Source organism: Panthera uncia, chromosome B1 (genome assembly GCF_023721935.1).
Source record: "Panthera uncia isolate 11264 chromosome B1, Puncia_PCG_1.0, whole genome shotgun sequence".
Classification (NCBI taxonomy): domain Eukaryota; kingdom Metazoa; phylum Chordata; class Mammalia; order Carnivora; family Felidae; genus Panthera; species Panthera uncia.
The window spans coordinates 117,914,180-117,924,315 of NC_064811.1; the positions used below are offsets into that span (position 1 = coordinate 117,914,180).

General features: G+C 38.1%; 1 protein-coding gene across 1 annotated transcript in view; it reads left to right on the plus strand.

The window, feature by feature from the left end:
* Positions 1 to 8,832, plus strand: part of IL15 (interleukin 15) — a 79,884-nt gene extending 71,052 nt beyond the window's left edge. Inside the window, exons 5-7 of the mRNA XM_049632215.1 lie at positions 2,347 to 2,391; positions 4,368 to 4,505; positions 7,612 to 8,832. Of these exons, the coding sequence (XP_049488172.1) occupies positions 2,347 to 2,391; positions 4,368 to 4,505; positions 7,612 to 7,719 (291 nt within the window). The 3' untranslated portion in view covers positions 7,720 to 8,832. The remainder of the gene's footprint in view (positions 1 to 2,346; positions 2,392 to 4,367; positions 4,506 to 7,611) is intronic.
* The last annotated feature ends 1,304 nt before the right edge of the window (positions 8,833 to 10,136 follow it).

Here is a 10,136-nt window from a genome sequence, read left to right on the forward strand (position 1 = left end):
ACGCCCAGCTGGTTTCAATGGAGTGTTCTACCAAACACTTAAAGAAGAATTAACACCAATTTTACAATAACTTCCAAAAATAGAAGAACATCTTCTAACTCATATTAGGAGGCAAGTATTACCCAGATGCTAAAACCAGACAAAGGCAGTACCAAAAGAGAAAGCAGAAAATACTTCTAATGACTTAGATGCAAAATTCTCAATAAAACATTAGCAAATAAAATCCACCAGTGTATTAAAAAAAATTACACACCATGACCAAAGGGATTGTTTCCAAATATGCAAGACCTGCTTAATATTGGAAAATCAGTCAATGTAATCCACCTTATCAACAGGCTAAAGTAGACTATCCTATGATCAGATCGATTGATGGAGAAATAGCATTTTAAAATATACCTGTTCCTAGTAAAATTTCTCAGCAAACCAGAAATAGAGAAGTAACTTTTTCAACTTGATACCAAGCATGTACAAAAAACTTAGAGCTAACATCATACATAATGGGTAAAGACTGAATGTTTTTCTGCTGAGATTAGAAACAAGGCAAATATGTCACCTCTCACTACTCTTATTCAAAACAGTGTTGGAACTTTAGCTAAATTGGCAAGGCAAGAACAAGAACTAAACGTGGGCAGATTAGAAAGGAAGAAATTATAAATCACCCCAAGACTTTTTTCTGGAAGAAAGTACCAATAAATTGCTGCATATTATTTAGAGGTTGCAGATTAAAACGACAATGACATATCACTATACACTTGTAAGAATATTTAAATTAAAAGTAATAATGCTAAATGCTGGCAAGGATGTGGAGAAATTGGATCACACATATGTCTGATGAGAATGTAAAATTTTATAGCTACTCTAAAATATAAAACAAATTTGCCACCAATATAAAACACATTTGCCACGTGATCCAACAGTTGCACTCTCGAACATTTATATCAGAGAAATGAAAACTTACCTCCACAGAAAAACAGGCACATGTACATTCATAGACCTTTATTTATAATAGCTAAAAACTGAAAACAGCCCAAATGCCCTTGAACAGGTAAATAAACTGTGGTACATTAATCATGGAATAATACTGAGCAAATAAAAGGAAAAAATTACTGATAAAACAAGTTGGATGGCTCTCCAAAGTATTATGCTGTGTGAAAAAAAGCCAGTCTGAATAAGCTAACAGAGGTACATCCATACAATAGAATATTATTCAGCAATAAAAAGAAATGAGCTTCTAGACATGAAAAGACATGGAGAAACCTTAAAAACACATCACTGAGTGAAAAAAGCCAATCTAAAAAGGCTACATGTGGTTCCAACTCTATGACATTTTGCAAGAATGTATACAGAATATATCCATTTGATAAGAATGTCCAATGGATAAGAATATCCAATGGATGCACAATGTATCCAATGGATAAGAATGTCCTTTGGATACAGTAAAAACATCAGTGGTTTCCAGGTGTTAGAGGAAAGGGAGAGATGAATAGATGGAGCACAGGTGATTTTTATAATAAAACTATTTTGTGTGATACTGTAATGGTGGATACATGTCATTATATATTGGTTAAAATTCATAGAATATACAACACTGAGAGTGAATCCCAATGTAATCTATGAACTTTTGTTACAGATGTATCAGTATTGGCTCATCAATTGTAATAGATGTACCACGCTAATGCAAGATACTAATAATAGAAGAAACTGTGCAGGGGGACAAGGAAGTTTGGGAAGTTTCTGTACTTTCTTCTCATGTTCCAGAAACCTACAACTGCTCAAAGAATAGTCTATTAAGTTTTTCAAAAAACCAGTCTCAAAAGGTTCTGTACTATATGATTCCACTTATATAACATTCTTGAAGTGATATAGGAATGGAGATGAGAGAAGTGGGTGCCAGGGATTAGAAAGTGGGGGGTGGAATGTGTAGGGAGAAAGGTGGTTTGGGCTATGGAAGTGTGGGAGGAGGATTTTAATGGTGATGGAACTGTTCTGTGCCTTGACTGTGGAGGTGGTTACATGAATTTACACATCTGGTAAAACTGAGTAGAACTACATAGCCACATCAGTGCACATGGAACTGGTGAAATCTCAACAAGGTGGGTGGATCGGATGAGTGTCAGTTTCCTGGTTATGGTATTGTACTATGGCATTCGGGATATTCCCACTGAGGAATGGTGAAGGGTTTGTGGGATCTCTCTACATTTTCTCTTATAATTGCATATGAAACTGAAATCATCTCAAAATTTTTAAAAATGTAATTTAAAAAGTTTAAAATGTTCAGTAAGTTGTTTTCACTATATCTAAAGGAGGTCATAATTTTTCATATTATCTAATTTTGTTTCCTTTCAGTCCTTACATATCGATGCCACTTTATATACTGAAAGTGATGTTCATGTGAGTAGAGTTTTTTTTTTTGAAAATTGTTATATTTTCCAGTTTTCAAAAGTTGAAGAAGTATATTTTCATAAACTTACTGAAGAATGTGTAGTTTTTAAGTCTAACTTTTGTTGTGTTCTGACAACATGCGATCAATGCATTTTGTAAGTAATTGTTGAGGTTGTGGGACTTGGGGACAAAGAGCTTACATAGATGCTATTTTCATAATGGTACCAAATCAAAATATAAAACAGCCTTTTCCATCAATGTCAAACAAAACATATTACATATTTTATGATGCAATTAGATCATGATGCAATTAAGTGCAAAAATCAGGTTAATGGATTCAATTTAAAGCTGTCCGCCATAGCCCTTGTTTCCAGTCCTGGAGTGTATTTCCACGCTTAATTATATTTTCTACAAATTGCTTAAATGCACTCATGTTCCACATTTTGCATGAATCTCTACAATTGTCAGAAAAGAATTCTGGCCAGTTACTCTCGATGTGAGAAAATAAATAAACACAGCTCATAAAACCTATCAGAATTAAAAAATGATCTTGAACTTGTTTCATTAATACACTGACATTGCCTAAGGCATGTATAATTTTAGCGATGTTGCTGTTCTTTCCCTCTGAGTTGGCTACTAAAAAACAAGAAACAAATCCCCAACTTCTTCACCACACGGAAAACAAACTCTATGTTGTGTGCGAGGAGAACAGTGAGTCCACTCTCTGTGATTGCTCAATTAGAACTTCTCTGAAATCGAAGAATTTGCACCTGCGAAGGCTTTTTCAGCTTTGGGAAGAGGGCTTCACCACAAGCTAGAAAAACCAGATATTCATCAACCCCTTGGATAGTGGTGCTACACATAGACATTGTCTTCCTCCTTAGGCTTTAGTATGTTTTCCATTTTTCTTTCAAAGTAGAGAGCAGGCAGGTAACCACCCAAACTCAGCAACCTGAGATTGCTTTTTTTGCAAGAAGATAACCTTGTAACTCATGGCTTATAGAAAGAAGCTGTGGTTGAAATTTAGATGTAAACTCTGATTCAGCCACTTCCTAGGTGCATTGCCTAAGAAGTCACTAAACATTTATGAGCCTCAGTTTTATTTATTATTTTATCTATCTACCTACTTACCTACCTACCTACCTACCTACCTACCTACGTATCTGTCTGTGGGGATGGTATTTACCCTTGCAATCCTGAGCAGCTGCTGTGGGAGATAAGGAATATGGCCAATGCCAGGAATGTGGGTGTGTTCCCTCCTCCCTTCATCCATTCTGTAAGCATTCTGGAAGTGCCTGTAGGATCCCAGGCATTGTACAAGGCAGTGAGAACCTAAAGTCAGACAATCCATGGTCACATCCCCAGATGATCATTAATGCTTCTTTTCTTTTAAGTTGGGGATTTTGTTAAAGTCACTATTGTGGGAAACATATTTTTGTGGTATCTGAAAGGTACCTTTCTGATGTGGCCAGCCCGTGAATGGGCAGTACTCCTACCCTGATTTTTCTAATAAATTTCTTGGGATTTCTTCTGCCCCTGGAGCTCTGGGACTTATGGAACTAGCATGACCAGCAGCTGTCACTGTTTCAGATATTAACAGTACAGTTTGATTCTAAAAATTCTTTTAGCAGACTATCTATACTAATGTTTTGAGAGTCTCAGGCTGGTATTACTACCCTTTTACAAGGAGGAAATGCTCTCATTGAGAAAAAGTGGCCTGTTATTTCCATGTTTTCTAGCTTTGTGTTCTTTCTTCTGTATGCTATTGCCATCTTTTTAGATTGTTTTATTGTCTGTTTTGGTTTTGATTTAAAAACAAAACAAAGCAAAAAATTGCCTCCTGTGTAAAACTTCTTAGGGGTTTTGTGTTTCTTTATAAAATATTTGGATTAACTTTTTAAAAAAATCAAAATTGCATCTATGTAAAAGTGCATAATGGAAAGATACTTTTTTTTCAAAGTGATTCTTTGTAACTCTTTTTTTAGCCCAATTGCAAAGTAACAGCGATGAAGTGCTTTCTCCTGGAGTTACATGTAATTTCGCTTGAGTCCAAAAACGAGACCATTCATCAAACAGTAGAAAACATTATTATCCTAGCAAACAGCGGTTTATCTTCTAACAGGGTGAGTTACCCAATAGTCATACAGAGCTATATCGATGTTTATGTCTTGGTTGGGAGAAGTCATTAGCTGGATGTAATGAACAAGCAGATTGTCCGAAGAGGCACTTGGGAGAGGGAGTTAATGCCAGCGGAGTGACCTTCAGAACTGGCACCATCAATAGTGTGTCCAAAATCCTAAAGTGGTCTATCAGTGTATTCATTCAACAAACATTTACTGCGTGATTCCAGGCCCTTTTGTGCTAGAGTGACAGTGATGAACCAGTGAGGTCGTTGGCCCCAAGGTGTTTATCACCAGGTGCAGTGGATAGACATCGTTCTAATTACATAGTTAAGTGTTTAGCATCAATAATAGCAATCCACATTTATTCAGTAATTACTCTATGCCAGACACTGTTCTTTGAGGCTTAAATGGTGATTCATTACATCCTCACAATAAATCTGTGAGTTACCCTTGTTTCTGTTTTTTTTAAGTTTATTTATTTATTTTTTTTTATTTTTTTTTTAATTTTTTTTTCAACGTTTTTTATTTATTTTTGGGACAGAGAGAGACAGAGCATGAACGGGGGAGGGGCTCGAACTCACGGACCGCGAGATCGTGACCTGGCTGAAGTCGGACGCTTAACCGACTGCGCCACCCAGGCGCCCCTATTTATTTATTTTGAGAGAGAGAGAATGCACGAGGGGAAGGGGGAGAAAGAGGGAGAGACAGAATCCCAAGCAGGCTCCACACTGCCAGCACAGAGCCCGATGTGGGGCTCAAACTCATGAACTGTGAGATCACGACCTGAGCCGAGATCAAGAGTCAGACTCTTAACCAAATGAGCTGCCCAGGTGCCCCTCCTTGTTTCTGTTTTAAGGTTGAAGAAATCGGAGCACCAAGGGCTTGAATCACTTTCTCCAGTCCACACAGCTGGTAAAAGGGGAGCCAGATTCATACCCAAGCGGCTTCGCTTCAGGGGAGGTCTTCTTCTTATCCACTGGAAGGACAAATGCCACAAGAGGATAATAATAAAAATATTAAAAATTCAAGTAGAATTTGGGCCTTGCCATGCACCACGAGAAGTATGGTTCTAGGAGAGAAAATGCGAAGGACTCCCACAGCAGGCCTGAGGGTGAGCTGGGCAAAGGCCCTGAAGTAAAAGAATGATGGTTTTCATGGCAAAACACTAGTGGCCAAAGCAGAGTGGATAGAAGGAAGTTTTACAAACAAAGAAGGCATAACAATAATTCATGAATTTAACATATACTTTTGGGGCCTCGTTGTAGGCCTTTAGGATAACAGAAGTGAAAAAACACACATGGTCTCTGCTCTTAAGGGACATAAGTAAAACGTAAATCATAAATAAAGCAAGCAAAAGGAAATGAATAATGACTCAGTTATTTATTAAATCAGTGGCCAAAAAGAAGGCAGGTAAGAGGGCCGGGGTTCTATTTTAGAGGTTTACCTGCTAAGCTGACATTTGGAAAGACATGAGGGAATGAGCCTCCTATCTGGGGAAGTATGTTTAACAGGCAGAGGTAACTGAATGTTCCAAGACCCTCTGAGCGAGTAGGCTGGACACCCTGAACTGCTCTAAAAATGCCAGGTTGCTTTAAGGTCTTTGCTTAAATGTCTCCTTCTCAGTGATGTCACCTCTTCACAGTTGCAATCCACCCCCACACCCTGTCCCCTTCTCTGCACGCCCCACTATCTGACATTTTACTTACTTGTCTGCTTTTCCCTACTAGAATGTCAGTGTCTAAGGGGCAGGTATTTCTGTGTGTCTGTGTATATGTGTGTGTGTTTTAGAGCTGTATCCCAGCTCCCAGAACAATGCCGGGCATATTCTAGACACTTAATATATTTATGAAATGCCTATACTGATGTTTAAAATACTCTTGTGATAGGTTACCTCTCTGTTATTGGTAGAATATTCAATGTGCATGTTCACAGTCACCGTCATCATGGCCTGGTATGTGTAGCACGTGTAGTAGAAGGAGCTGGCAAGACTGTAGTCAGAAGAGCCGGATGTAGAGCATTTCACTGGTTATGTCAACTGAGATGCGTCGTGTAATATCTCTGCCTTGCTATCTGACATGATTATTTTCAAATAGGACAGCGCTACATAGAATATGACAGTCCCTGGCATAGAGTATGTGCTTGATAAATGTTGGTGAATCTGAATTTCAAGTGCTTAATGGACATAAAACCTAATTTTGATTTTTGCTGGTACAGCTTTCCTGGTTTGGATGATCTCTAAGTAGTTTATTTATGATTACTACATTCGGAATATTCTAGTTATCCATGAAACGGTGTTTGAATTACAATTTGTGGTATTCACCTAAATAGTTTAGTTCAACCAGCAATGACTGGGGGAATACTATGTGCTAGGCCTTATGCTAAAGGCTAGGGAAACAAAAATATGTGGCCTTGTGCTCTTAGAAAAGCCTAGAGACTAGTGGTATAAAAATCAAAAAACTCCCTAATATCAATATATGATATGATATGATATGATGTGATATGATTGATATATGAGGGAGAGTTCTGAGAATGTAAAGATGGAACATTTAGCCCAACCTGGGGAACTCCTAGGTTTAGGAATGCCTTCCTAATGGAGATAGGACCTGAGTAATCTCAGCCTGAGTAGTGGTAGCTAAAATAGCAAGTGTGGAATATGCAGAGAGAAGAACAAAGGCAGTAAGGCATCTAATAGCATGATGTGTATGTGGGGGTAAAGGCATGAGCTCATTGTACTTAGGGTATGTCATTGGAGGTGGTGGGGACAGGTGAAAGAAACAGGTGAGGAACCCCTCAAGGAGGGCCTGTGTCCCATGCAAGGGAGGCATGGTCTTTATGGGGTAGATGATCAGAAACTACTGAAGGGCTCTAAGCAGGAAGTCCATGGTCTGATAGACATGGCTTATTTCTCCAATGTCCTTAACCCATTATAGGAAAAATAAGCCTAAACCAGATCTCCCAGTTTTTTCCAGTGGTTTTTCCAAATATGACATTAATGTGCCAAAGTTTTTATGTCTCAAGACCTCACTGTATGGTTCAAATGATGTGATATTCCCAGGAAAGGGATATAGTAGTCTTTGCAATCTAATCCTTTCTTCTTATTCACTAGAATATAACTGAAACAGGATGCAAAGAATGTGAGGAACTGGAGGAAAAGAACATTAAAGAATTTCTGCAGAGTTTTGTACATATTGTACAAATGTTTATCAACTCTTGATTGTGATTGATCCCCTTCAGCATTTCTACTGTTAGCAACCATCTTCCTGCGGCTTAGAGGCTGTGAAACTCCTCATTTCTTGCATGCTGCCCCAATTTTTTTAACAAGAGGACAATCTGGAATCTTGGATCACACGAACTCTTAGAAATGAAGGCAGAAAAATGTCATTGAGCAACATGGTGTCTATGAACTGTCTTCGTACTTATTTCGTTCATTTATTCTTAATTTATTATTGAAATTGTACATATTTGTAGCATAATATAAAGTATTGAATAAAATTGTGTATATACTTTATCCTTCGAAATTGCATTGATGTTTACCTCCTGTAAGAAAATAGGGGACATTCGTTCAAGGGCAATAGTCAAATTGCACAAGCTGTGGGGCTGAGCACCCCTGGGGCAGGGAAACCGTATGTTCCAGCCAGCATAGGACCACTGACCACCAGCCTTCACTTCTCCATTAGGTGTAGCACAAGGAGGAAGAATTAACTACCAATGAGAAAGGAAGAAATAGGTGTGAAACCGGTGTTTTACTCTGTAATTGATATATAAAGCACCTGTTATAAAAGACAAAAAGTGCATGTGCCTGGCAGGTAATATGCGTCAGTAAATCTTCGGTGGGAGTGACAATAATAAAGCTCCACTGAGGTAGATAGGTAGAATCGTGTATAGGAAACTAATGGTTGTAATGATGTTTGTATTCCATGCTTTCCCAAGTGCAGGTATTTTATTTTCACTTTTTTTTTTTTTTTTTGCCATGCATGTATAATAAAAAATTTGCTGGTTCGTTAGAGCCAGCATTATCTGACATAAAGTAATTGTTTATATATTTTTGCAGTATACTGTCTGAAATTTGCAAGGTCTTTTTTAATAAAACTATGACTAAAATGAAATATTTTTGTCTTATCACCATTTCTTTCACCTAGTTCACTTATGGTGTTTTTGTTTGTTTTTCATTTTTTTTCTTTTGTTTTGTTTTTCCTCAAGTTAGTTAGCTTATGGTATAGTCTTGGCTTCAGGAATAGAACCCAGTGATTTATCTTTTATATATGACACCCAGTGCTCATCCCAACAAGTACCTTCCTTAATGCCCATCACCCCTTTAACCCACTCCCCCACCCCCTATCAACCCTCATTTTGTTCTCTGTATTTAAGAGTCTCTTATCGTTTGCCTCCTCTGTTTTTATCTTCTTTTTCCTTCCCTTCCCCTATGGTCATCTGTTAAGTTTCTCAAATTCCACATATGAGTGAAATCATATGATCTCTGTCTTTCTCTGACTGACTTATTTCGCTAAGCATAATACCCTCCGGTTCCATTCATATTGTTGTAAATGGCAAGATTTCATTCTTTTTTGTTGCTGAGCAGTATTCCATTGTGAGTATATACCACATCCTCTTAATCCATTCCCCCATTAGTTGATGGACATTTGGGCTCTTTCCATACTTTGACTATTGTCGATAGCACTGCTATAAACATTGGGGTGCATGTGCCCCTTCAAATCAGCATTTTTGTATCCTTTGGATAAATCCCTAGTAGTGCAATTGCTGGGTCATAGGGTAGTTCTATTTTTAATTTTTTGAGGAACCTCCACACTGTTTCCCAGAGTGGCTGCACTCCCACCAACAGTGCAGTAGGGCTCCCCTTTCTCCACATCCTCACCAACATTTGTTGTTTCCTGAGTTGTGAAATTAGCCATTCTGACACGTGTGAGGTGGTATCTCAGTGTGGTTTTGATTTGTATTTCCCTGATGGTGAGCAATGTTGAGCATCTTCTCATGTGTCTGTTTGCCATCTGGATGTCTTCTTTGGAAAAAATGTCTATTCATGTCCTCTGCCCATTTCTTCACTGGATTATTTGTGTTTTGGGAGTTCGGTAAGTTCTTTGTAGATTTTGGATACTAAGCCTTTACCTGATATGTCATTTGCAAGTATCTTCTCCCATTCTGTCGGTTGCCTTTTAGTTTTGTTTATTGTTTACTTCACTGTGCGGAAGCTTTTTATCTTGATGAGGTCCCAATAGTTCATTTTTGCTTTTTTTTCTCTTGCCTCCGGAGACATGTCTAGTAAGAAGTTGCTGTGACCAAGGTCAGAGAGGTTGCTGCCTGTTTTCTCCTGTCAGATTTTGATGGTTTCCTGTCTCACATTTAGGTGTTTCATCCGTTTTGAGTTTATTTTTGTGTATGGTGTAAGAAAGTGGTCCAGTTCCATTCTTCTGCATGCTGTGGTCTGGTTCTCCCAGCACCATTTGCTAAAGAGACTGTCTTTTTTTCTATTGTATACTCTTCCGTGCTTTGTTGAAGATTAGTTGACCATATATTTGTGGGTCCGTTCTTCACTGAGAGACTCCAGTTTAGGAACTGATCTCCTACAAATTCATTTTCTCTCCATTTCACAATACAAACCAGTTATCTGTCAAA